Here is a 27747-nt window from a genome sequence, read left to right as displayed (position 1 = left end):
AGTGGGGCCCGCCTCTTTTCTAACCTAAGGGCAGGAGTGAGGGGCCAGGAGGATTACGGGCGGCTGCCCCTAGACGCGCCCCCAGGCGGGCTGGAGACTGGGGCACTCCTTGCTTGGTCGAGGGGCGGGGCGCGCCTAGCGGCCACGCGCGCCGGCGTCGGTGGGGGCGTGTCTCGCGGGCGCGCGCGGGCGTCGGAGGGGGCGTGTCCCGCGGGCGGCGGCGGCGGCGGCGGCGGCGGCGGCGCGGACTGGGTGCGCGGCGCAGCGTCCTGTGTTGGAATGTGCGGCTCCCGCGAGCTCGCGGCGCAGCAGCGGAGCGAGCGCCGCCGAGGCCCGGGGCCCCAGACCCCGGCGGCGGCTGCGGCAGCCGACAAGGCAGGGCGAGGCCCGGAGGCCTGAGCACCCTCTGCAGCCCCACTCCAGGGCCTTCTTGGTCCACGACGGCCCCAGCACCCAACTTTTCCGCCCTCCCCCACCTCTCCCCCGAAACTCCAGCAACAAAGAAAAGTAGTCGGAGAAGGAGCGGCGACTCAGGGTCGCCCGCCCCTCCTCACCGAGGAAGGCCGGTAAGTGGGGCGCGGGGCTGGGGGCTCGGTCAGGGTGGGGGAGGGCCGCCCGGGCGGCGGCAGTGGCGGGAGGGGGAGGGCGCGGAAGGACGCGGAGTCAGGCGCTGTCCAGGGCTGATTTGCAGATACTGTGGCTCTGGCGGCGGCGGCCGCGCCGGGCGGGGGCTGGCGGCCGAGCAGGATCGGGTTACACAGCAGCCGCCTGGGGGCTGGGGGCGTTTGTTGGGAGCCGCGCGTCGCCTGGACCCCCTCCCCACTGGAGGCTGGGACGCCGCCTCCGCGCTGGCCCGGACGCTCCTCCGACTCAGGTCCTTTGAGGCCAAGGAGCGGAGCTGCTCGGGCCCCTAGTCCTGAAACTTCCTCTGCTTCCTCCTCCTGCCCCCGGGTCCCACCGCAGCCCCGAGCCGGCCCGCGGCCCTCCTGGCCCCCTCCCCCAGGGCCTCTCCCTGTCGCCGGAAGGCGCCGTTGAGTGCGGCCGGGCGGGTTGAGTCAGCCCCGGGGCCCGGGCGGTTCCGCCCGCGGGGCTGGACAGCGATTTCTGCGCTTCGGCCGTCCGGCGCCGCTGGCCCCCGCGTCCGGCCACCCGACCGCTGGAGCTGGCGGGGCTGGGGCGCGCGTCCTGCCGGGCGCCGTGGGGGAGTGAAGTTTGCAAACTTCCGGGGCGCGGGGGTGGCGGCTGGCCCGCGTGGGGGCCCCCTCCGGCGCTCGGAGCCCGACGCCTCGCGAGGGCGCCCGCGGAGCCTCCCCGGCCCTGGGCGTTGGGCGAGCCCCGGGGCGGTCGGAGGGGCCCAGGGGCGGTCGGAGAAGCCCGGACGCCGGCCGTACGGTAACTTTTCGTCGTCTCCCGGGAAGGGGGCCCTAGGGCTGGGGAGGGGGCTGCCTGGGCTCGGGGAGGACTCGTTCCGGCCAAACAGCGCCCGGAGCTTGATCCCCTCCCCCGTTTTAGTGTTGGAGAGCGCAGGAAAAGGCTCAGGACGAGTGTCGGGGCGACTCCCGCGAGTTGGTGTGTAAATGTGTGCAGTGAGCGGGCCGAGGCGAGAGGAAGCGAGAGCGCCCGAGTTTGCAAAGAGCTGCTTTGTGTTTGGTATTTTGAGAAAATGGCCGAATGCCTATTTCAGTTAGGAATGCCGCCGCCGAGGCAGGCGCTGGTGGCAGCAGCACGGAGGAATTCGTGCAGCACGTTGGGCTTTCGGGCTGTGCCTGGACGGTCTTCCTAACAATCGTTAAAATTCCATTTGGGGTGGCAGTTAGGGGTTAGGGAGCAATTAGAAAGTCGATGTTGGGCCAAATTACCGAGTAGCTTGGGCTGTTCAGCCCCGGGACAGCCTTCGCCCTCTGTTTTGTGTGATGGCATTTGCTTCCAACTTTTGTTGGTACGTAGAACTAAACCGGTTTGTGTTTATACACTTGGGTGAAGCGGGTTACTTTTTGTATTTTCGGTTTAACTTTATTTTCTTAGAACTTCTTACTTTTTTTAATTTGCGAGTGAACACTTCGTTTGAGAATGGCACCTTTTAGATTGAGAAGTAACGTAGCATTTAGAAAGCCCAACTTGTTTTCAAGAAGGTGATCTTGTAATGGCTTCCACTAGGCAAGTAGGCCAAGTCAAGCACAATGCAAGAAAGTTGCTGATTGTCGAGTTGAGTTGCACGATGATTTTATTCGTATTGAAAAGCTTGGAATTCAGTGTTGTGGAACTTCAGCCTGCAGAAAAATAAGCTTATTAATTTTTATTTGTGAAGTTTTGAATAAATCAAACTTCCTTTTTCACAAGAAAAGGGGTCCATAATGTTTTTTCTTTTAAGCCTGTGGAGTTGTCGAAGAATTAAGGGACTGACTGCTACTTTTTCACAGTAGTTTATTCTTTTGGAGTTAGTTGAGTTCATGCGAAATCCAATTAAGTTAAACAATTATTACAGGCTTGTACTTTCCAGATGTGTTTGTGTACTTAATAAGTGCACTGAATGGCTTGTGGATTTCTGGGCTTTCTGATTCAGACCATTGAACTGTTGAAGGGCGGAAAAGTTGGGAGGACAATAATTTACTACTCATGTTTTGAATTTTTAAAATTTTAACAGTAAAAATGAAGGTTACTTTTTATCCCCACCAGAACAATTAAAAGTGCTTGAAGAGGGACCACATGCCAGTGGCTGACTGATGAATGAGTTGTGTCAAACAATTGGTAGAATTGTTTTCTAGGGATAGTAGAAATTTTTTTTTGGTGATTGCAGTAAAGACTATTGGGAATTAACAACTATTTTAAAGATTTGTTTTTAATAGGCGATGAAGTTTACTGAGTTATAAAGATCATACTGGAAAATTTTTAAGTTATGAAGAATTACAGCGATGTGGTTTTAAGCCAGTAACAGTAGTGTTTAAACTGGTGCTCTTGTTTTGTTTTGTTTTTAATTCAGAATACAGTTATGGCCACCCAGGTAATGGGGCAGTCTTCTGGAGGAGGAGGGCTGTTTACCAGCAGTGGCAACATTGGAATGGCCCTGCCTAACGACATGTATGACTTGCATGACCTTTCCAAAGCTGAACTGGCCGCACCTCAGCTTATTATGCTGGCAAATGTGGCCTTAACTGGTGAAGTAAATGGCAGCTGCTGTGATTACCTGGTCGGTGAAGAAAGACAGATGGCAGAATTGATGCCTGTTGGGGATAACAACTTTTCAGATAGTGAAGAAGGAGAAGGACTTGAAGAGTCTGCTGAAATAAAAGGTGAACCTCATGGACTGGAAAACATGGAACTGAGAAGTTTGGAACTCAGCGTGGTAGAACCTCAGCCTGTATTTGAGGCATCAGGTGCTCCAGAGATTTACACTTCAAATAAAGATCTTCCCCCTGAAACACCTGGAGCAGAGGACAAAGGCAAGAGCTCGAAGACCAAACCGTTTCGCTGTAAGCCATGCCAATATGAAGCAGAATCTGAAGAACAGTTTGTGCATCACATCAGAGTTCACAGTGCTAAGAAATTTTTTGTGGAAGAGAGTGCAGAGAAGCAGGCAAAAGCCAGGGAATCTGGCTCTGCCACTGCAGAAGAGGGAGATTTCTCCAAGGGCCCCATTCGCTGTGACCGCTGCGGCTACAATACCAATCGATATGATCACTATACTGCACACCTGAAACACCACACCAGAGCTGGGGATAATGAGCGAGTCTACAAGTGCATCATTTGCACATACACAACAGTGAGCGAGTATCACTGGAGGAAACATTTAAGAAACCATTTTCCAAGGAAAGTATACACATGTGGAAAATGCAACTATTTTTCAGACAGAAAAAACAATTATGTTCAGCATGTTAGAACTCATACAGGTAAGAGAAGCTTTCTAGTCCATAAGTTCAGTTCTCTTTTCTGATTGTTACTTGAGTGGTTAGTTAAGTAGTGCTTGAGAAAAAGGACTCTGGTTCAAATCCAGTTTCCATTTTTGCTATCTTTGTGACCTTGCACAAGTTGTTTAACCTCTTTGTTCAGAAATTTCTCCATGGAGTAACAATATCTAGGATGGGAGGATTATGTGAGGTTACACGTAAAGCACAGAGTGTTACCTGGGAGGAACAGCCAAGAGATCTTACCGTGGTCTTACTAAAGTACATATCCTAACTCGGGATTTACCTTCAGCAAGTTAGACTGGCCATGCATGGTGGCTCACGCCTGTAATCCCAGCACTTCGGGAGGCCGAGGCGGAAGGACTGCCTGAGCCCAGAAGTTCTAGACCAGTCTGGGAAACATGGAAAGACCCCCGTCTCAAAAAGAAAACAGAAAAAAAAAGTTTGTATATTTATTTCTGTGTCAGTGAACACATTTAAGATGCAATATAGTTTCTGAAAGGAATTGAGAGCTCATATAAAAAGGAAAACTCAGTGATTAACCTTGCACATGCCCACTTAACAAAAGCCTCAAACTTTAAAACATTTGACTTATAGCATTGAGTTCCTAAATGTAACAACTTGTCTTTGTCCACAAAAAAGAAATGTGAGAAGGTAGTTTTTAAAGGATGGGTGGGATTATCACCAATTGAAACTATTTTCCTATGAAAGCAAACACTTGTAGAAAATGTATTTTTCAGACAATTATGTTTAGGGTGTTTGAACTCATACTAAGTGCAACTGTATAAAAAAAGTTGAAACTTTTTTTTTTTTTTTTTGAGACAGTCTGGCTCTGTCGCCCAGGCTGGAGGGCAATGGCACGATCTCGGCTCAGTGTAACCTCTGCCTCAGGGTTCAAGTGATTATTCTGCCTCAGTCTCCCCGGCTCAGCCTCCCGAGTAGCTGGGATTACAGGCACCCACCACTGTGCCTGGCTATTTTTTTTTTTTTTTTTTTTTTTTTTTTGAGACAGAGTCTCGCTCTGTTGTCCAGGCTGGAGTGCAATGGCATGGTCTTGGCTCACTGCAACCTCTGTCTCCCAGGTTCAAGCAGTTCTCCTGCCTCAGCCTCCCGAGTAGCTGGGACTATAGGTGCCCACCACCACACCCAGCTGATTTTGTATTTTTAGTAGAGATGGGGTTTCACCATGTTGCCCAGGCTGGTCTTGAACTCCTGACCTCGTGATCCGCCCACCTCAGCCTCCCAGAATGCTGGGATTACAGGCGTGAGTGCCACCCCTGGCTAATTTTTGTGTTTTTAATAGAGATGGGGTTTTGCCATGTTGGCCAGGCTGGTCTCAAACTCCTGACCTCGGGTGATCCACCCATTTTGGCCTCCTAAATTGCTGGGATTATACGGGTGGGCTACCACACCCGGCGAAAACTTTTTTTTTTTTTTTTAATTTCTTTTTGTGGAGATGGGGGGGTCTCACTGTGTTGCCCAGGCTGGTCTTGAACACATGGCCTCAAGTGATCCTCCTGCCTCAGCCTTCCCAAGTGTTGGGATTATAGGCGTGAGCTACTGTGCACACTAGTCATTCACTTTTAAATTGGGTTTTATTCAGCTGCTGTCCACTGTAGTTTTTTTAATTGGATTTATTTATTCATTTATTGATTTATTTGAGATGGAGTCTCACCCTGGAGCCCAGGCAGTGGTGTGATCACAGCTCACCACAGCCTCTACCTCCTGGGTTCAGGCAGTCCTCACATCTCAACCTCCAAAGTAACAGGGACTACAGACGTGCACTACCACACCCTAATTTTTTAAAATTTAAATTGGGTTTTAAATATTGTAATTGAGGGGCCTCATTTTTCAAATACATGTTTTTAACTCTTGGTAGCTCATTTGGACATTTCTGTTACATTTTCCTGGTAAGAATTGGTACATTTGAGTCCTGATGAATGGATAGAGAATAATCCAGTACTCTCCTCTTGGGATCACAAATGAATAGCGGGTATGGGATGCTGTTTGCCTCAGGTCTCTTCTTATAGGAGTTGGCACTTGCCAGGACTGAACCCCACTGGTAAAGGGAACACTTAGGAGGGGAATTGATGCTGCTTTAAGTGGAGTGGTAGACTTAATTTTTGTTTTGTTTTGTTTTGGAGATAGGATCTCCCTCTATGCCCCAGGGTAGAGTGCAGTGACGCGATCTCAGCTCACTACAACCTCCACCTCCTAGGTTCAAGCGATACTCATGCCTCAGCCTCCCAAGTAGCTGGGATTATAGGTGCCCACCACCATGCCTAGCTAATTTTTTTTTTTAGTAGAGATGGAGTTTCACTATGTTGGCCAGACTAGTCTTGAACTCCTGACCTCGTGATCCGCCTTGGCCTCCCAAAGTGCTGGGATTACAGGCGTGAGCCACCGCACCTGGCCATTTTTTTTTTTTTGAGATAGTTTTACTTTGTCACCCATCCTGGAGTGCAGTGGCGCGATCACTGTTCACTGCAGCCTTGACCTCCTGGACTCAAGTGACCCTCTCGCCTCAGTCCCCCAAGTAGCTGGGACCACAGACGCGTGCCACCTGGCTGATATTTGTATGGTAGAGACAGGGTTTCGCCATGTTGCCCAGGTTGGTCTCTAACTCCTGAGCTCAAGTAATCTGCCCTCAGCCTCCCAAAGTGCTGGGATTATGGGTGTGAGCCACTGTATCCAGCGACTTAATTTTTAAAAATTTATTTTATTTACTTATTTTTTACATCCCAAAGACTTAAAACTATTAACTGGTAGGCTTAAACAATAAAACTTGCAGGTGAAATTCCATTACAAGAGTGACCTCTGTTACAGGATTGCTAAGCCCCAGCAGATGGATGGCTCATGTGTTGAATGCTTTAAAATTTAGTCCAGTAAAAGAATTTGTAGTCCCTTTGGAATTTGTCATAAGCTGTGATTGATTGTCTCGATGCTTTGAAACCATTCGATTTCAGAAGTAAAGGTCAAGCGTTACAAAAATACATAGAGTAGGAAATGAAAGTTACTTGGGGATACAACCCCATTAATCACTTGACAGTTTGAATGGGACAAACTCTTAGACTAAACCAGCCTTACGTACAATATCTTAAATCCCAGCCATCATATATACTAAACTCATAAATAAGTACATCATATTCATTTAGCTGGGATTACAGGTGCCTTCCACCATGCCCGGCTAATTTTTGTATTTTCAGTAGAGATGTGGTTTCACCATGTTGGCCAGGCTAGTCTTGAACTCCTGACCTCAGGTGATCTGCCCACCTCAGCCTCCTGAAGTGCTGGGATTACAGGCCTGAGCCACCAAGCCTGGCCTGGTTTATTTGGTCTTAATGCTTATTTTTCCCCGGTATTACCTTCATTCTGATTTTTTTTTTTTTTTTTTTTTTTTTTTTTTTTTTTTAATGAGACAGAGTTTTACTCTTGTCGCCCAGGCTGGAGTGCAATGGTGCAATCTCGGCTCACTGCAACCTCCGCCTCCCAGGTGCAAGCAGTTCTCCTGCCTCAGCCTCCTGAGTAGCTGGGATTCCAGGCATGCACCACCACACCTGCTAATTTTGTATTTTTAGTAGAGACAGGGTTTCTCCATGTTGGCCAGGCTGGTCTCAAACTCCTGGCCTCAAGTGATCCACCCGCTGTGGCCTCCCAAAGATTACAGGCGTGAGCCACCATGCCCGGCCAATTTTTTATGTATGTGTGTGTGTGTATATATATGTGTGTGTGTGTATATATATATATATATATATATTTTTTTTTTTTTTTTTTTTTCTTGAGATGGAGTCTTGCTCTGTTGCTCAGGCTGGAGTGCAATGGTGTGATCTCTGCTCACTGCAGCCTCCGCCTCCCGGGCTTAAGTGATTCTCCTGCCTCAGCCTCCCGAGGAGCTGGGATTACAGGTGCGTGCCACCACGCCCAGCTAATTTTTAAAAAATTTTTTAGTAGAGACAGCGTTTCACCATGTTGGCCAGGCTGGTCTCGACCTCCTGATGTTGTGATCAGCTGACCTCGGCCTCTCAAGGTGCTGGAATTACAAGCGTGAGCCACCAAACCTGGCCTTTTTTTACATTTTAAAACAATTTGGTGATGTATAGATTGAAGGTTAATATTTTGATTATGTAAATTCTGAAAGTATCTCTGGTATTAAATGGATAGTTCTGAAAATTATGGAAAATAAACTCATCTGGTGCGGAAGAGTAGAGAGAGAAAAGACAGGAATCACTTAAATTGATAGTGTTCAGGAATTACTTCTCGTTTCCACTTGCATTAGTAAGTAACCCAGTTTTCTAATTGACTTAATGGGCTTAATTGTGTTTCTTGTGCCCTTCTATTCTGTGCTAATCTTCAGAACAATCCATTGAGGAAAATAGCATCTGTGATGATAGTTCATGTTTACACAGGGGAAAACTTGAGGTTTAAAAGCCTGAAGTGATGTTCCCAAGGTCGTATACAAGTATCATTTATAGCCATTCCACATGGCTCACGCCTGTAATCCTAGCACTTTGGGAGGATGAGGCAGGAGAATCGCTTGAACCTGGGAGGTGGAGGTTGCAGTGAGTCGAGATTGCGCAACTGCACTCCAGCCTGGGGGACAGAGTGAGACTCTGTCTCAAAAACAAACAAAACAAGTAGCATTTAAAGTTCAGCAATCTCGACTCACTGCAACCTCCACCAAAAGGGTGGCGGGGAGCTGGGGACTTTCATTCAGGTTGACCTCTTTAGTTTAGTGGTTTTGATATTTAACTGGTTCACAAAATCTACTTTTAAAGAAAACCTTTCTGCCTGTGTGTGTAACTGAAAAATCAGTAGGTAACTAAGCTTTCTGGAGGAGAGTTATGCCTAGTTTGTGGAATTACACAGATAAAGTAATCTGTTGTAAAGAATTTAAAAGCAGGCTGGGCGAGATGGCTCATGCCTGTAATCCCAGCACCTTGGGAGGCAGGCAGATCACCTGAGGTTGGGAGTTCGAGACCAGCCTGGTCGGCATGGTGAAACCCTGTCTCTACTAAAAATACAAAACAGCCTGTAGTCCCAGCTTCTAGGGAGGCTGAGGCAGGAGAATCACTTGAACCCGAGAGGCAGAGGTTGCAGTGAGCCAAGATCGCGCCACTGCACTCCAGCCTGGGCAACAGAGCGAGACTCCGTCTCAGAAAATAATAATAATAAAATTAAAGAATTTAAAAGTAAATTATCTTTGATTCTTCAAGTTTATCTGCAGTGGTATTTAATTTTTTCCAACTTATATTGAGATACAATTTACATATGCAGTTCACTATAGATTGGCCTGTTCTGAATATTTCACATAAGTGGAATCATATAATAAGCAGTCTGAATAATGCTGCTATGAATATTCATGTTTAAGTTTTGTGTGAACGTATGTTTTTGTTTCTTTTGGATATATACCTAAGCGTGAGATTGTGGGGCAGTATAGTAGCAACATTTTGGGTAACTGCCAAACTGTTTTCCAAATTAGCCATGCCATTTTACAATCCCACCAGCAATGTGTGAGGGTTCCAATTTCAGCACATCCTCAGCAATAATACTGTTAACATCTGTCTTTGTGATTACAGCTATCTTAGTGGGTATGAAGTCTTCATCTCATTGTGGTTTTGATTTGCATTTCCCTCATGGCTAATGATAATGTTCATCTTTTCATGTGTTTATTGGCTATTTGTATATCTTTTTTTTACAGAATTCCATTAACATAAAACTGTCTTAATTGTTCCAGGTCATAAGGTAGGCATTCTGTTGCTACCAACTCTTTACAGCTAATACGTAGCTACCAGCGAATTACAGCAGAATAGTTACGAGGAGCACATTTCCCATCTATCACCATTCTTTTTGTTGTTTGTTTTTTGTTTTAAGACAGGGTCTCGCTCTGTTGCCCTGTGTGGAGTGCAGTGGTGTGATCATGGCTCACTGAAGCCTCGGCCTTCTGGGCTCAAATGATCCGCCTACCTCCCAAAGTGCTGGGATTACAGGCATGAGCCACCATGCCCGGCCTATTCTTTTTTTCTGTGTACCACCTTTTCCTTATTTTATTAGACACATTTGTTTCTGTCTTAGACAAAATTGATAGCTTACATTTATTGAGGGCTTTACTATGTGCCAGACACAGTGTTAAATGCTCTGCATGTATTATTTAAACTTTTGCAATTACAGGAAATGAAGATTCTGTTACTTCTACAGATGGGGAAACAGGGTGTTTTAGTAGCTTTACCAAGGTCATAATTATCTTGTGTTTGGAGACTATATTAAAACAAATTGTATACCTTTTTTTAAAAGCTTGTTTTGCCGGGTCTGGCGGCTCATGCCTGTAATCCCAGCACTTTGGGAGGCCGAGGTGGGTGGATCACGAGGTCAGGAGATCGAGACCATCCTGGCTAACAAGGTGAAACCCCATCTCTGCTAAAAATACCAAAAAATTAGCCGGGCATGGTGGCGGGCGCCTGTAGTCGCAGCTACTTGGGAGGCTGAGGCAGGAGAATGGTGTGAACCCAGGAGGCATAGCTTGCAGTGAGCCGAGATCTCACCAGTGCACTGCAGCATGGGCAACAGAGCGAGACTCCGTCTCAAAAAAAAAAAAAGGCTTGTTTTGTTGTTGACAGCTATGTTTAAAAAGAATATACGTGTCCTACCTTTGAGTCTTAAATTCTTCAGTATTAAATCACTGACCTCTAGTCTTCAGTCCCTGTGGCTTTTATAATTTGTTTTAAAAATTGACTGGTTGGGCATGGTGGCTTATGCCTGTAATCCCAGCACTTTGGGAGGCCAATATAGGCGGATTGCTTGAACCCAGAAGTTCGATACCAGTCTGGGCAACATTGGCAAAACCTGGTCTCTACCAAAAAAAAAAAAAAAAAGATATTAGCTGGGCTTGGTGGCACACGCCTATGGTCTCAGCTACTTAGGAGGCTGAAGTGGGAGGATCTGTTGAGCCCGGGAGGTCCAGGCTGCGGGAGCTACGTTCACGCCACCACACTCCAGTCTGGGCAACAGAGCGAGACCCTGTCTCACAAAAAACAATAAAAAGAAAATTGATGACCTTCTCTTAAATTTTTCTTTTTAACTTACTGTTTTTTATTTATTTTTATTTTTAGAGACAAGATCTCTCTCTATACTCCAGGCTGGAGTATAGTGGTGCCGTCATAGCTCATTGCAGCCTCAAACTCTGGGCTCAAGTGATCCTTCCGCCTCAGCCTCCCAAGTGAGACTACAGGGTCTCACTTTCACCCAGGCTGGAGCACGGTGGTAGAATCACGGCTCAAACCAGCCTCGTCCTTCTTGGGCTCAAGCAATCCTCCCATCTCAGCCTCCCAAGTAGCTGGGACCACAGGCATGCGCCACCACGCCTGGCTAATTTTTCTGTTTTTTGTAGAGAGGAGGTCTTGCTATGTTGCCCAGGCTAGTCTTGAATTCCTGGGCTCAAGTGATCGGCCTGTCTTGGCCTCCCAAAGTGTTGGGGTTACAGTCAGGGGCCACAATCTCCATGTTCAGCCCAGGCTATTTTTTTTTTTTTTTTTTTAAACAGGACGAAGTCTCACTCAGCCTCCCGAGTAGCTGGGACAACAGGCACGTGCCACCATGCCCGGCTAATTTTTTTTGTATTTTTAGCAGAGATAGGGTTTGATTATGTTGGCCAGGCTGGTCTTGAACTCCTTACCTTGTGATCTGCCAGCCTCGGCCTCCCAAAGTGCTGGGATTTCAGGCGTGAGCCACCGTGCCCAGCCCCAGGCTAGTTTTTAAAATAAATTTTTAGAAATGAGGTATTGCTGTGTTGCCCAGGCTGGTCTGGAACTCTACCACTTGAAAATTTTTAGCATAAAGCAATTACATTCTCACTCAAAAGTATTGTTTTAAGCTAACACTTTCAAATGGTAGTAGATTCGTCATTTACAAGTTAAAAAAAAAAAAACAAAAACTGGTGTTAATAGCATCAGACAGTTCAGGTAGATTTTTTAAAAGGTGATTCTTATATAACAAAAGTGCTTTGTACCTTATCAAGATAGTTTTTTACTTATCACTACTTAATGTATTAACATGCAGTATCACTGTGAAAATTAAGAGGGCTGTGAGAATTCAGAAAGTCAATGTTGTTTTTTTGTCAGCAAAGCTAAAATAATGTAGTCATAGTTTCTGAAATAAATAACTTACATTTTAAATACATGATAAATTGATCTTTTTGCCAGAAATAGGAAAAAAAAATTCTTGTTAAAATGTGCTGAGTGCTGAACATTGTTGCATTATTATTGAGAATTGTATTTGGCTTATTTCGTGACATTTAAACACGCTTCATTATTGAAATTTTGCAGGAGAACGCCCATATAAATGTGAACTTTGTCCTTACTCAAGTTCTCAGAAGACTCATCTAACTAGACATATGCGTACTCATTCAGGTTGGTAAGAAATCGGGATTTTTCTATCATTTTCAGTAAATGACCATTTTAAGGAAGTTCTTTTAGACTTGTAACCGAGTCATTTACTTATTATTTATTTTTAATATAATTTAGAAGTCAGAATGTAAAAATCAGTGTTCCATCAATCTGGGGATTGCTAACATGGAATCCAAAGGTGCACCTCCTGAAAATGGAATTTTTGTGTACACTTTTTCTGGGAGGAGAGGCCTTAATTCTCATCAAATCTTTGAAGCGTTCTGTGACTCCAACAAAAGTTAAACTAATGTAGACCAAGGCTGATTGATCTTTTAACCCCCAGTTCTCATATTTCTCCTAACAGTATAAAGCTGAGACTCACAATGTGTGGTTGACAAGTGTCAGGGATTCCTTCTTAGCTTCTCAGGTCCTGAAATTAAGGTTTGTTCTGTTTCAAAGTTTGGTCGAGCTTTTGAGGACTGACTGCAAAAGTTTAGCTTGAAAAAGAAAATGATAGACAATCTAGGATGCCAATTTATTAAGCTGTAGTTAAGAGTATAGGACTATAACATGAGAGATTCGTCCACTCCAGTGACTGAAACAATCACCATCACCACTCAGAATTAGTCCCTGTTGGCTGGCACGGTGGCTCATGCCCGTAATCCCAGCACTTTGGGAGGCCAAGGTGGGCGGATCACCTGAGGTTGGGAGTTCGAGACTAGCATGACCAACATGGAGAAATCCTGTCTCTACTAAAAATACAAAATTAGCCAGGCGGGGTGGCACATGCCTGTAATCCCAGCTGCTCAGGAGGCTGAGGCAAGAGAATTGCTTGAACTTTGGGAGGCAGAGGTTGTGAGCCGAGATCACGCCATCAAGAGTGAAACTCCGTCTCGATAAAAAAGTCCCTATTATCAAAGTATGTAAGTGGCCGAGTTAAAAAGTAATAGCATCGGTGATCTTGCTTGAATGGGTAGCCCTGATTGACTCTTGGTGAACTACCACTTTTACTTTTTATTTTTTAATTTTTTTTGGAGATGGAGTCTTGCTCTGTTGCCTAGGCTGGTGTGCAGTAGCACGATCTCAGCTCACCGCAACCTCCGCCTCCTGGGTTCAAGCGATTCTCCTGCCTCAGCCTCCTGAATAGCTGGGATTACAGGCGTGCACCACCACGCCCAGCTAATTCTTGTATTTTTAGTAGAGGGGGTTTCACCATGTTGGTCAGGCTGGTCTCGAACTCCTGACCTCATGATCCACCCACCTTGGCCTCCCAAAGTACTGGGATTACAGTCATGAGCCACCATGTCTGGCCGAACTACCACTTCTAATTAGAATACAGATTTAGAATGTATATCCCTGTGGGAAAAATATCTTAAATCTTGCTGTTACAAAAGCCTATGTAGACCCATCTCCCTTAAGTTAATAATTATCTTAGATCTGTGCTATTCAGTTGAGTAGCCACTAGCCACATGTGGCTATTAAGCTTTCGAAACGTTAGTAGTTTGAATTGATACTTATAAAATATGTACTTAGCAGATTTTTTTTTTTTTTTTTTCTGTTGAGACAGTCTTGCTGTATCCCCCAGGCTGGAGTGCAGTGGCACGGATCTCAGCTCACTGCAACCTCTGCCTCCCGGGTTCAAGCAATTCTTGTGCCTCAGCCTCCCCAGTAGCTGAGATTACAGGCATGTGCCACCATACCCAGCTAATTTTTGTAATTTTAGAAGAGATGGGGTTTCGCCATGTTGGCCAGCCTGGTCTCGAACTCCTGGCCTAAAGTGGTCTGCCCATCTTGGCCTCCCAAAGTGCTGGGATTACAGGTGTGAGCCAACACACCCGGCCACAGATTTCAAACAGTATGAAGAAAAGACTATCTTTCTCTGAAGCAGGTTAGAGAAAAAATAAAGAATGTTAAATATTTATTTTTCAAGTTGATCATATGGCGAAATTATTGTATACATTGGCTTTAAAAAGTAATAAAATTAATTTTAACTGTTTCCTTTTTACCTTTGTGTTACGACTACTAGAAAATTTAAGATTACATGTGTGATATGCATTATATTTCTACTGGACATTGCTGCCATGAGTTAGTAACAAGACTTGATAATAAGACTTGATTATGTCGCAGATTCTGATTTATTTGAACAGCTATGAAGGTGTCCTATAGTATACTTGCTAGCCTTTCTTGACCCTACATGCTTGTCACGCTAATGTACTTTGAGTGTTTTTTTCCTGAATCTAAGCCATTGAGTGGTGCCACTTAACCAGAAACCTGGTTTTATTATTTTTGGGTGTTTTTTGGTTTCATTCTCTGATGGTAACGTGGATGCAATCTCAGACTTTGGAGGTAAGCATCATGTCCTGTTGATAGTTGTACTAGCTTTTTAGTAAAATATTTAAGAGCTTTGTAGTATTATTATTATTTATTACTTTCTTTTTTTTTTCCTGAGATGGAGTTTCGCTCTTGTTGCCCAGGCTGGAATACAATGGTGTGATCGCAGCTCACTGCAACCTCCATCTCCCAGGTTCAAGTGATTCTCCTGCCTCAGCCTCCCAAGTAGCTGGGATTACAGGCATGCGCCACCACACCCAGCTAATTTTGTATTTTTAGTAGAGATGAGGTTTCACCATGTTGACCAGCCTGGTCTTAAACTCCTGATGTCAGGTGATCCACCTGCCTCAGCCTCCCAACATGCTGGGATTACAGGCGTGAGCCACTGCTCCTGGCCAAGAGCTTTATATTAGTTAACTAGTTTTAGTCTTCATAACTATTTTATGTTGCATGAGTTCTATTATCCCCATTTTACAGATGGGGAATATAGGGCATTGAAAAAAATATGACCCTTTTTCCTGTAGAATGTCCTTCCTTCTGGATATGTCCACTTGTTTTCTCATGCTGTCATTTAGCTTTTCTTCTGTCCTTTGTATTGTAAACTGGAAATTAAATTTAAATGCTTGATAATCTTTCTCGCAAATGATATGCCTCATTTAAAGTCACATGTGGTTGACCCATTAATATAATGTTAGGTCACTGCATTTAGAATGACTACATACTTTTATCCTTTCGTTCAATTAGTAATACTTTGTCTTGTCACTGTTTAAATGTTTATGGAATTTTAACACCAGTTGATAATCTTTGCCTGAAACAGTTGTATTTGGGTTTGCAAATGTTTTGAGTTTTGCCTGCTGTATTTTAAAGATTATTTTTAGTATTTGCTGTTACAGTATAGCAAGTATTTTAATGATGTCTTAAAAACTAGTAGTAGCCACTAGCTATTGTATGTATGCTGGATACTAAAAACAAGTATTTGCTGTCTCCAATCTTTAGTACTACCAAGATACTGAGTTTCAGATTACATATTATAGGATACAAGCTCACAAATAAGTAATTTTGTTGTTGTTGTTTTTGGAGTTGGGGACTCTGTTGCGCAGGCTGGAATGCAGTGATGTGATCATGCCTCACTGCAACTTCATATGCCTAGGCTCAAGCTATCCTCTTGCCTCAGTCTCCTGAGTAGCTAGGTCTACTGGCACATGCCACCACTCCAGCTAATTGGGGACTATTATTATTATTATTTTTGAGACAGTTTCGCTCTTGTCACCCAGCTAGAGTACAATGGTGCAATCTCGGCTCACTGCAACTTCTACCTCCCGGGTTCAAGCTATAGAATCTTCCTCAGCCTCCTGTGTAGCTGAAATTACAGGCGCCCGCCACCATGCCTGGCTAATTTTTGTATTTTTAGTAGAGGTGTTGATCCACCCACCTCGGCCTCCCAAAGTGCTGGGATTACAGGCATGAGTCACCACGCCTGGCTGGAACTATTATTTTTATTTAAATATCATATTTATTTATTGAGACTGAGTCTTGCTGTCACCCAGGCTGGAGTGCAATGGCGCGACCTCGGCTTACTGCAACCTCCGCCTCCTAGGTCCAAGTGATTCTCCTGCCTCAACCTCCCGAGTAGCTGGGACTACAGGCTCGTGCCGCCATACCAGGCTAATTTTTTGTATTTTTAGTAGAGACGGGGTTTCACCATGTTAGCCAGGATAGTCTCAATCTCCTGACCTCGTGATCCGCCCGCCTCAGCCTCCCAAAGTGCTGGGATTACAGGCGTGAGCCACCACACCCGGCCAATATCCTATTTCTTTTTATGGAGACTGGGTCTTGCTGTGTTGCCCAGGCTGGCCTCAAACTCCTGGCCTCAAGCAATTCTCTTGTCTCAGCCTCCCAAAGTGTTGGGATTACAGGTATGAGTCACTGTGCCCAGACAGACACATGTTTTATTTTTTTCTATTGATATGTTGGTGCCAAGGGACTATTTTAAATAGCTGGGATTGTTTGAAAGATATTGTGATGGTTTGAGAGTCTGTAGAATAAATTTTAAAAACTATTTTATTGAGGTATAATTTATAAATTTAAAAATGCATGGGTCTTGAGTGTACAGCTCAGTGACTATGCTTTCACCTATTTTGATTATCACTCAAGAACAAGAGATGGAATATTTCTTCTCAGAAACACCTTGCCCTTTTCCACCCAGTCTTTCCCCTGGATGATATTCTGTCTCCTACCAAAGAACATTATAGAATTTGTTTGTTTGTTTATTTGAGGTGGGATCTCACTCTGTCACCCAGGGTGGAGTGCAGTGGGTGCAGTTACAGCAGGTTTACTCTTGGGCTCAGGCAGTCCTGCCACCTTAACCTCCCAAGTAGCTGGGTCCACAGGTGTGCACTACCATGCCTGTTTTTTTTTTTTTTTTTCTTTCTTTTTTGTAGAGGTGGAGTCTAACTATGTTGCCCAGGCTGGTTTTGAACTCCTGGGCTCGAGCGATCCACTTGCCTCAGCCTACCAAAGTTCTGGGAGTACAGGCGTGAGCCACTGCGCCTAGTTTTAGAACATTCTTGTATAAAATGTTCTTGAGATTTATCCATGTTGCGTTATTGGACTTCATTTTATTGCTGGTAATGTATGCCGCCATTACTTTTTACTTAAAAATTTTCTTTGCTGGCTATGCACGGTTGTTCACACCTGTAATCCTAGCGCTTTGGGAAACCACGGTGAGCGGATCATCTGAGGTCAGAAGTTCAAGACCAGGCTGGCCAACATGGTGGTACCCCATCTCTGCTCAAATACAAAAATTAGCCTAGCATGATGGCAGGTGCCTGTAATCCCAGCTACTCCGGAAGCTGAGACAGGAGAATCACTTGAACCCGGGAGACAGTGGTTGCAGTGAGCCAAGATTGCGCCATTGCACTCCAGCCTGGGCGTCTGAGCGAGACTCAGTCTCAAAAAAAAAAAAAAAATTTCTTTGCCATTCTCTCTAGATTTTTGTTTGTTTTGTTTTTATTTTTAAGAGAATTAATTTAAAAATTTTAAAAAATTGAGAGGCTTGTATTTGTGTATTTTTCACTGCGGCTTTAACCTCCTAGGCTCAAACAATCCTCCCACCTCAGCCTCGAGTAGGTGGCACTGTAGGCTTCTGCTACAACATGTGGCTAATTTTTAAATTTTTTTGTACGCAGGGTCTCACTAGGTTGCCCAGACTGGTCCCAAACTCCTTAGCTCAAGCAATCTTCCTCAGCTCATCCTCCCAAAAGTGCTAGGATGACGGGTGTGAACCACTATGCCTGGCCATTCTTCTAAGAATATTTTTGATACATATGTGTAAAGCTTGCAGAACTCTTTCCCCTTTTGTCTTGGCTTACACCTATAAATTCATTTTAGAGGCATAAAACAGACAACTGGCAGATTTATAAAGAAGAGAACCTGTTACTAGAATTGGGAAAAAGAATTTAAAATTGTTTGTACAGGGCAAAAAGATTAATACTCAGGTAGGTACTAGTTAGAAAGTCTTGATGAATATATTTTAATATAAGCAAGATTTAATGGCAGTGAAGTAAAAATTACGGGAGAAAAACAACGGAGCAAATAAATCATGCCATCAAATGTTAAACAGAAAATTTCTACATCCTCCTTTTCCGTTCACCATTCCTTAGGTGGACCCTTGTTACCTTGATTGATGCATGCTTGCTGTATAGAGCTCCTTATTCATTAGAGTTATAAAATGGTGCTATTTTAATTATAATTATTTTATTAGTGTGTAAATATGAAGAAAAGAGATAAATTCCACTTATCTATTTACTCATAATGTAGGAAAGACAGGATACGTAAGAGTCTTCCCCTTGATCGATTGATTGAGATGGAGTCTCACCCTGTCGTCCAGGCTAGAGTGCAATGGCACGATCTCAGCTCACTGCAACCTCCGCCTCCTGGGTTCAAGTGATTCTCCTGCCTCAGCTTCCCGAGTAGCTGGGATCACAGGCATGCACCACCACGCCTGGCTAAGTTTTTGTATCTTTAGTAGAGATGGGGTTTCACCATGTTGGCCAGACTGGTCTCCAACTCCTGACCTCTTGATTCGCCTGCCTCGGCCTCCCAAAGTGCTGGGATTACAGGCGTGAGCCACTGCGCCCAGCCTTTTTTATTTATTTATTTTTTTGAGATGGAGTCTTGCTCTGTTGCCCAGGCTGGAGTGCAGTGGTGCGATCTCGGCTTACTGCACCCTCTGCCTCCCGGGTTCAAGGGATTCTCCTGCCTCAGCCTCCCAAGTAGCTGGGACTATAGGCACGCGTCACCACGCCTAGCTAATTTTTTTGTATTTTTACCAAATGCCTCCCCAAATTTTATATTTTTAAAAAAATGCCTCCCAAAGTTCTGGGATTACAGGCGTGACCCACCGCGCCTGGCTGAGTCTTCCCTTTTATTTATCCATACTCAAAGTTACCAATTGGTTCCAAAAGTGAACAATTATAGGTAATGCATTTTGAGTTCTTGCTGTCTGCTCCATGTTAAGGACTTTACATAGATTAGATTATTTATAACTCACAACACTTAGAGAGTATTTTATAGATGAAATTGAGGCCGGGCGCGGTGGCTCATGCCTGTAATCCCAGCACTTTGGGAGGCCGAGGAGGGTGGATCACCTGAGATCATGAGTTCAAGACCAGCCTGATCAACATGGAGAAATCCCGTCTCTACTAAAAATACAAAATTAGCCAGGCTTAGTGGCACATGCCTGTAATCCCAGCTACTAGGGAAGGTGAGGCAGGAGAATCGCCTGAACCTGGGAGGCGGAGGTTGCAGTGAGCCGAGATCGCGCCGTTGCACTCCAGACTGGGCAACAAGAGCGAAACTCCATCTCAAGAAAAGAAAAACAAAAATAAATTGAACTCTAGAGAGGTTTCAGGACTTTGCTCAAAGTCTCAGAGTGAGCAAATTAGTGCTCATGTTTTATCTCTCAGACAGTCTAGCTCTATCTAGAAGTTCTTAGGCCTTATGCTACCTATCTTTCTACATTCTATGTCCACATATGTTAAAAAAATGTTTGTCTCCATTTAAATCATTCACTGGAGAGAACCAGGTACAGAGTAATGTAGCATGTTGTAGAAACTTGCATATTTGTAAATCTGTTAGTAGACCAACATGGAGAAGAATTGTCCAGTCAGCTGAATATCCAATTTGACTACTTGGATAAGGTGATTATTTTATTACCAGGCATTTTCTAATCGTGTAAAACTTAACATCTACATGGTTTTACCTAATGTCTGAGTTTTCCTTTATGAAAAATTTTAGTAAGATTTGATATGAATTTGAGAATGTTTGAGATGAATTTTCATAAATGTCAATTTCCGTTTTTCTACTATGCATTCCATTGGACCAGTGGGGTATGGATACCATTTGGTAATATTTACTAGAGTGTGATCTAGATGGGTATGTATTCAGGTAGAATGTATTACTCTTATGCCTTTAATTTGGGGGTGGGGGTTCTGGTTTTTTATGTATCAGTGATTGTGACTTTGCTTATTTTACATACCATATCTATTTGTGTGCCACTTCTCATTACCTAGTTCCTTTACGTATTTTATAGAAAGGTGGGGGGAAAATCAAGAAAGTTTTCTGAATAATTACTTTGGCCTGTATTTTTGCTTTAAAATAGCAATGCTAGCACAGGAAGTTTGCTAAGTGAAAATTTACTCAGCTCTTGCCATGATGGACAGAAGGATTAAATTTCAAGAAAAAGCCTTTGCTCAGGCTAAAGCAGAATTTCAAAACTTTTGCACCTAGGATCTGGGAGTATAGCCCAGAGTGAAAGATATTTTTCTCAAGATTTACCATAAGAAATTTAGGGTGGAGGGAGTGTGGGAATTTTATTTTATTTTTATTTATTTTTGAGACGAAGTTTTGCTCTTGTTGCCCAGGCTGTAGTGCAGTGGTGCGATCTTGGCTCACTGTAACCTTGCCTTCTGGGTTCAAGCAATTCTCCTTCTTCAGCCTCCCGAGTAGCTGGGATTACAGGCATCTGCCACTACACCCGGCTAATTTTTTGTATTTTTAGTAGAAACAGGGTTTCACCATGTTGGCCAGGCTGGTCTTGAACTCCTGACCTCAGGTGATCCACTGCCTTCGCCTCCCAAAGTGCTGGGATTACAGGTGTGAGCCACCCCGCCTGGCTGGGAATTTTATTTATTGATGTATTTTTGAGACAAGACCTTGCCCTGTTGCCCAGGTTGGAGTACAGTAGCACATTCACAACTCACTGCTACTTCAAATTCCTGGGCTTAAGCAGTCCTCCCGCCTTTGCTTCCTGAGTAGCTAGGACTACAGGTGCACTCCACTATGCCCGGCTAATTTTTTTTTTTTTTTCTTTGAGACACAGTCTTGCTGTCACCTAGGCTGGAGTGAAGTAGTGCGATCTCAGCTCACTGCAACCTCCGCCTCCTGGGTTAAAGCAATTCTCATGTCTCAGCCTCCTGAGTAGGTGGGATTACTGGTGTGCAACACCATGCCCAGCTAATTTTTTTTGTATTTTTAGTAGAGATGGGGTTTCACCATGTTGGCCAGGCTGGTTTCAAACTCCTGGCCTCAAGGTATCCGCCCACCTTGGCCTCCCAAAGTTAATTTTTGTTTTTATTATTTTGCTCAGGTTGTTCTCTAATTCCTGGGCTCAAGCAGTCCTTCTGCCATGGCCTCCCAGAGAGTTGAGGTTATAGTCGTGAGCCACTGCACCTGGCCAGAATTTTATTTTCTACTCCATTAGGCATTTAACTAAACACAAAAAAATTTTAAAATTGATAATTTTCCCCCAAATTAACATCCAGAGCCCAATTGAACTTTGCCAATAGTTGTGTAAAGAATCTCTGTTCTTTAATAGTGCTTGAGGACTCTAACTTGAACTTTTTTGAAGCTTGTGGTTAACTGAGATTTATTCCTGTCTTTTGAGAATCAATGTCAAAGGATAGAGAAATGTTATACAAATAAATATGGTAAATGTAAGGTGCATGATACAGCATTTTAAATAAATAGTCTTTGTTGTTACTTTACATATACAGTTCTTTATATTTTAATCTTGAATTTGTCTTAATCTGTGTCTTCTCTCATACTTTTGATTTGCCTTCAGGTGAGAAGCCATTTAAATGTGATCAGTGCAGTTATGTGGCCTCTAATCAACATGAAGTAACCCGCCATGCAAGACAGGTTCACAATGGGCCTAAACCTCTTAATTGTCCACACTGTGATTACAAAACAGCAGATAGAAGTAACTTCAAAAAACACGTAGAGCTACATGTGAACCCACGGCAGTTCAATTGCCCTGTATGTGACTATGCAGCTTCCAAGAAGTGTAATCTACAGTATCACTTCAAATCTAAGCATCCTACTTGTCCTAATAAAACAATGGATGTTTCAAAAGTGAAACTAAAGAAAACCAAAAAACGAGAGGCTGACTTGCCTGATAATATTACCAATGAAAAAACAGAAATAGAACAAACAAAAATAAAAGGGGATGTGGCTGGAAAGAAAAACGAAAAGTCCGTCAAAGCGGAGAAAAGAGATGTCTCAAAAGAGAAAAAGCCTTCTAATAATGTGTCAATGATCCAGGTAACTACCAGAACTCGAAAATCAGTAACAGAGATGAAAGAGATGGATGTGCATACAGGAAGCAATTCAGAAAAATTCAGTAAAACTAAGAAAAGCAAAAGGAAGCTGGAAGTTGACACCCATTCTTTACATGGTCCTGTGAATGATGAGGAATCTTCAACAAAAAAGAAAAAGAAGGTAGAAAGCAAATCCAAAAATAATAGTCAGGAAGTGCCAAAGGGTGACAGCAAAGTGGAGGAGAATAAAAAGCAAAATACTTACATGAAAAAAAGTACAAAGAAGAAAACTATGAAAAACAAATCAAGTAAGAAAAGCAGTAAGCCTCCTCAGAAGGAACCTGTTGAGAAGGGATCTGTTCAGATGGACCCTCCTCAGATGGTGCCTGCTCCCACAGAGGCGGTTCAGAAGGGGCCCGTTCAGGTGGAGCCGCCACCTCCCGTGGAGCCTGCTCAGATGGAGGGTGCCCAGATATGGCCTGCTCAGGACGAGCCTGTTCAGATGGAGGTGGTTCAGGAGGGGCCTGCTCAGAAGGAGCTGCTGCCTCCCGTGGAGCCTGCTCAGTTGGTGGGTGCCCAGATGGTACCTGCTCACATGGAGCTGCCTCCTCCCATGGAGACTGCTCAGACGGAGGTTGCCCAAATGGGGCCTGCTCCCATGGAACCTGCTCAGATGGAGGTTGTCCAGGTAGAACCTGCTCCCATGCAGGTGGTCCAGAAGGATCTTGTTCAGATGGAGCTGTCTCCTCCCATGGAGGTGGTCCAGAAGGAGCCTGTTCAGATAGAGCTGCCTCCTCCCATGGAGGTGGTCCAGAAGGAGCCTGTTCAGATAGAGCTGTCTCCTCCCATAGAGGTGGTCCAGAAGGAGCCTGTTCAGATGGAGTTGTCTCCTCCCATGGGGGTGGTTCAGAGGGAGCCTGCTCAGAGGGAGCCACCTCCTCCCAGAGAGCCTCCCCTTCACATGGAGCCAATTTCCAAAAAGCCTCCTCTACGAAAAGATAAAAAGGAAAAGTCTAACATGCAGAGTGAAAGGGCACGGAAGGAGCAAGTCCTTATTGAAGTTGGCTTAGTGCCTGTTAAAGATAGCTGGCTTCTAAAGGAAAGTGTAAGCACAGAGGATCTCTCACCATCATCACCACCACTGCCAAAGGAAAATTTAAGAGAGGAGGCATCAGGAGACCAAAAATTACTCAACACAGATGAAGGAAATAAAGAAGCCCCTCTTCAGAAAGTAGGAGCAGAAGAGGCAGATGAGAGCCTACCTGGTCTTGCTGCTAATATTAACGAATCTACCCATGTTTCATCCTCTGGACAAAACTTGAATACGCCAGAGGGTGAAACTTTAAATGGTAAACATCAGACTGACACTATAGTTTGTGAAATGAAAATGGACACTGATCAGAACACAAGAGAGAATCTCACTGGTATAAATTCAACAGTTGAAGAACCAGTTTCACCAATGCTTCCCCCTTCAGCAGTAGAAGAACATGAAGCAGTGTCCAAAACTGCACTGGCATCACCTCCTGCTACCGTGGCAGCAAATGAGTCTCAGGAAATTGATGAAGATGAAGGCATCCACAGCCATGAAGGAAGTGACCTAAGTGACAACATGTCAGAGGGTAGTGATGATTCTGGATTGCATGGGGCTCGGCCAGTTCCACAAGAATCTAGCAGAAAAAATGCAAAGGAAGCCTTGGCAGTCAAAGCGGCTAAGGGAGATTTTGTTTGTATCTTCTGTGATCGTTCTTTCAGAAAGGGAAAAGATTACAGCAAACACCTCAATCGCCATTTGGTTAATGTGTACTATCTTGAAGAAGCAGCTCAAGGGCAGGAGTAATGAAACTTTGAACAAGGTTTCAGTTCTTAGTTTGTAAGGTATATTACATTTTATATTCATTTATAATAGCAGACAACCTTTTAAGATTGCTTTAATTAGTATCTGATGTTGATTTTTAAGTGGCATTCTTTCCCTTAGGACTTTTTATGTATACCTGTTGATTGTTGTGTAAATTTTAGCAAATCTAAGAGTTAGTGTACTAAACCAGCAGATACCTATATCTGTTAGCTTATGTGTTTAATTGAAATTAGAAGGCTAAGATGGTATAACAGCATTTTATTGCTTTGTCCAGCTACAACTTGTCATTTTTTTCTCCATGTCTTATCTTCCTGTTTCACTTTAGTTTATTCTTCGTTTTTTATTGAGATCTATAAAAAATTGGCTTACTTAATAGCAAATTACTTGAAGAATTTGCCTGCTTTATATAAAGTTAGCACTTTAAGATTTTTTTTTTAGAGATGAGAAGACATTTAAATTGAAGAAAAATTATCCCAGCAATAGACATTCTGTCAGTTCAAGTATTTACTTCCTGAGTTTTGATCAATATTTTTTATTTGTGTATGTTAATCGTCATAAAAACAGTGATTTTGGTGTGTTTTTTATTTTGGTGCTTTAATGGCTTAAGATGTTGCACATTTTTTTTCTTTTGGTTTCTGTTTATGTTTTTTTGCCTATGCAGTTAAATTTTTCCTAGAAATAGCATTTGTGTTGAACAGTAACACTTTATACATATATATATATGCATGTTTATTTTGTTTGGCGTCTTTGGAGGGATGCTTTTAGACTTGTTTGCAAAAGGGCAGTTTTCTTTTTCTTTGCTGCCGTTGTCTATTTTGCAGAATAATAGTGTGTGCAAGTTTGTGAGCAAATGAAATATGCAGGTTCAATCTATTGATTTTGATTTTTACATCTTATACCTATGCCAGAATCTGTATTTCACATAACTTATTTATTTTGAATGGATGTAGTAAATTCACAGCTATCAGTTTTGATTTTGCAATAAATAAACCACTAGGTTGCATATTGAACAAATTTTTATCTCAAATACCAACCATCAGTTTTTTTTTTTCATGTGTTTTGGTACAGCTAATTCCTAATTGTAGTGTTAAATGTTTGAGGAGAACCTTTTCTCATAGATGGTTGGTGTTCATATGGCTACTTTACAATAAAGAGAACTGTAAGTGATATTTGGAAACTGCAAACCTGGAATTAGGAGACATAATTATTCCTTCAAGTTTTATAGAATATCACTTGGGAGATTCCAAAGCCATAGCTATTACGCGGCAAACCTAGGATAAGAGAGGTAGTATGAGTGCTGGTAGACCAGCTGCAACTTTCTTATACAGTGAAAAAGGCTGGTGAAACAAGTACAGTCCAGATTTTTAAAAATCATACTTTCTCAGGGATCTCCACAAACTGGTGGGTGTCCTGGCTGTCTGTGTGATAGCCTCTTTCTATAGGTGAGGCCTCAGATGAATTGCAGCTATTCTGGTGTTCCTATGAGGGCACTTTGTGTGAAAAAGGGCATGTACTCCAAAACATTTTGTAGGTTCTTTGGCCAGTTGCCAAAGAGTATGAAAGAATCCAGTAGAGGATTTTTCTTATTGATAGCAGTCATTCATTGCAGTAAAATAAAATATGATCCCATTAGGGAATCTTGAATTCTGACCTCCCATACTCTGTTTTGAAATAACCACTTTATATTTCATTTTTTAAAAATCTGATTATCTCTTTGAGGCAGGTTCAGATTTTGGCAGTACAACATGAAAGATTAGGAAAAGCATTAATAACGTGTGGGTGGAAAGCTTGTTAAAAATCTGAGAGTGAAGTTTGAGTTAAAAGTTGTTTGAACATGGAATTGACTGGGAGGCCAAAGATTTAAAGAAGCAGAAGATTCTTCTCTTAAGACATGAGGAGTAAGTTGTGTGATAATGGTATGTGTTTTGTGTGCATGAATGGACATTGTAAATGTTGAATTCTAGGCTCCGACAATCATTGTCAACAGAAGATCAAGCTGCAGATATTTATGTTTTAAAACTTAAATTATAAAGCTAGTTAAGTCTTTCTAATGACTAGTTTTAATGTTCATGGGTACATTTTACCTAAGTTACCGTTTACATTGTATAGAAAAAGATACATCTTAAGCACAGATTGGTTATTAGGAAATAGTTTGGGGAAGAGGTTTTTTTGTGGATTCTTTCATACTGCAAAGAAAAACCATTTGCCTTTTGGGGAATTGAGCTAAATTCTAATCTAGTCTTAAGACTAGAATGCTAAAAACAAAAACATGAAGGAAATTAAAACCCTTTATTATTAAATTGATTTGTAAAAACATTGTTACTGGAAATTGATTGGACTTGAGGCCTTCCTCCAGAAAATAAGGACTTGACTGTCAGGCCTATATTAGGTTCTGAACCTTAATGCCGTGTATTTGTACTTACTAAAAATTGTTTCAATGAAAAGTACATTAGCAGTATGAACTTCTGGTCCAGTTGGAAGTTCTTCCATTTGAAAAATGTGATATTTGCATGGAACTGTTTGAAACTTTTTTATTTTCTAGTCCCCTTCCCCCACACTGGATAGAATTTAGCCTAGAATTTTCCCTTTGGATAAAAGAACAAAAATTGAACATGTTATTTGTAAATTGATGTTTAGTAATTAGTGATAAACTTGAAATACTAGCATATATTATAAGCCTTAATCTTAGGTAGTCTTAAGAAAATGAATCTCTTAACTATCTTTTGAACCTGTATTCACATTGGTTTTCAAGATATTTTAAGTTATATTTTTTCCTCTTTTCAGAGCTGCTTCTTATTCTGGGGCTACTTTTTTTTTTAATTGTGTAATTCACAAGGGGCTGCTTTTTTTTTTTTTTTTTTTTTAATAAGGCTTATAACTATGGCTGGATCTTTTGCTCTAGTCTTCTAAGAAGGGCCATTTTATTTTTTAGTCACTTCTAAAGTCATGTGGTAATTAACTTTGGAGACTGTTTTGCATATGAGTTCTGATACAAATTAAAACCCAAGTAGACCTCATTGCATGTCACCCTATGAATGTTGACAGTGGAAGGAATACCTTGCCTGTAGTATACTGTCACTTCTGGACTGAAAAGCTGAGGAAGAAAGTTAAGTTTCTTTTTTACATAAGTCAGAAAAACTTAGAGCTGGTGTTCCTAGTTTCCTGGTTGACCTCAGCAGATGAAGTGAACAGATAGTGTTAATTCAGATTGAAGAAATTATCTGAATCTTGGTTTGTGTAGATTTACAATCTACATGGCAATATTAACTAAATCAGATAGCTTTTACAGTTTCACATGTGTACATAGTTTCCCTCCCAGTCCCTTCTATATCCATTAGTTATTGAACTTTCTAAACTGGCATTGAAACATTACAACAATGTTTTGTTGCACCAATTTTATAAACTTATGCAGTGCAATACGTGTTATTTTTCTGAGGCAAACCAAAGGTAAATTTCTCAAGGTTCTTGCTGCCTTCTTTAGCAGCATTTGATGGAAGATCTTTTATACATTTGTAATAGATAAAAATAAACCAGATTGCAAATCCTTTTTTAAAATCTTAAACCATGTACCAAGTTTTTGGTCCAAATTGTGTAGGATAAGTTAAACTTAAATTGCATTCTATTAACCAATATGAGTGTATTTCTGTAAGCATAGTTATGTTGAAATAAAGTTTTAAAAACCA

At 42.8% G+C, this 27747-nt stretch overlaps 1 protein-coding gene across 3 annotated transcripts; it reads left to right on the top strand.

Annotated features, from left to right (window-relative positions):
• Positions 1-215: 215 nt before the first annotated feature.
• Positions 216-27747, top strand: REST (RE1 silencing transcription factor). Of its 3 annotated transcripts, none has more exons than XM_054484663.2 (4): positions 216-566; positions 2981-3887; positions 12221-12304; positions 21735-27747. In XM_054484663.2, the coding sequence occupies exons 2-4, from the start codon at positions 2990-2992 to the stop codon at positions 24044-24046; spliced, it is 3294 nt and encodes a 1097-aa protein (XP_054340638.1). In that variant the 5' UTR covers positions 216-566; positions 2981-2989; the 3' UTR covers positions 24047-27747. The 3 variants fall into 3 exon arrangements, with proteins under 3 accessions (XP_054340638.1, XP_054340640.1, XP_054340636.1); XM_054484665.2 differs by lacking the exon at positions 216-566 and adding an exon at positions 828-1392; XM_054484661.2 differs by lacking the exon at positions 216-566 and adding an exon at positions 1814-1939.

Source organism: Pongo pygmaeus, chromosome 3, assembly GCF_028885625.2.
Source record: "Pongo pygmaeus isolate AG05252 chromosome 3, NHGRI_mPonPyg2-v2.0_pri, whole genome shotgun sequence".
Lineage (NCBI taxonomy): Eukaryota > Metazoa > Chordata > Mammalia > Primates > Hominidae > Pongo > Pongo pygmaeus.
The sequence above is the reverse complement of the archived record's forward strand: the minus strand, read 5'-3'. Positions and strand labels throughout refer to the sequence as shown.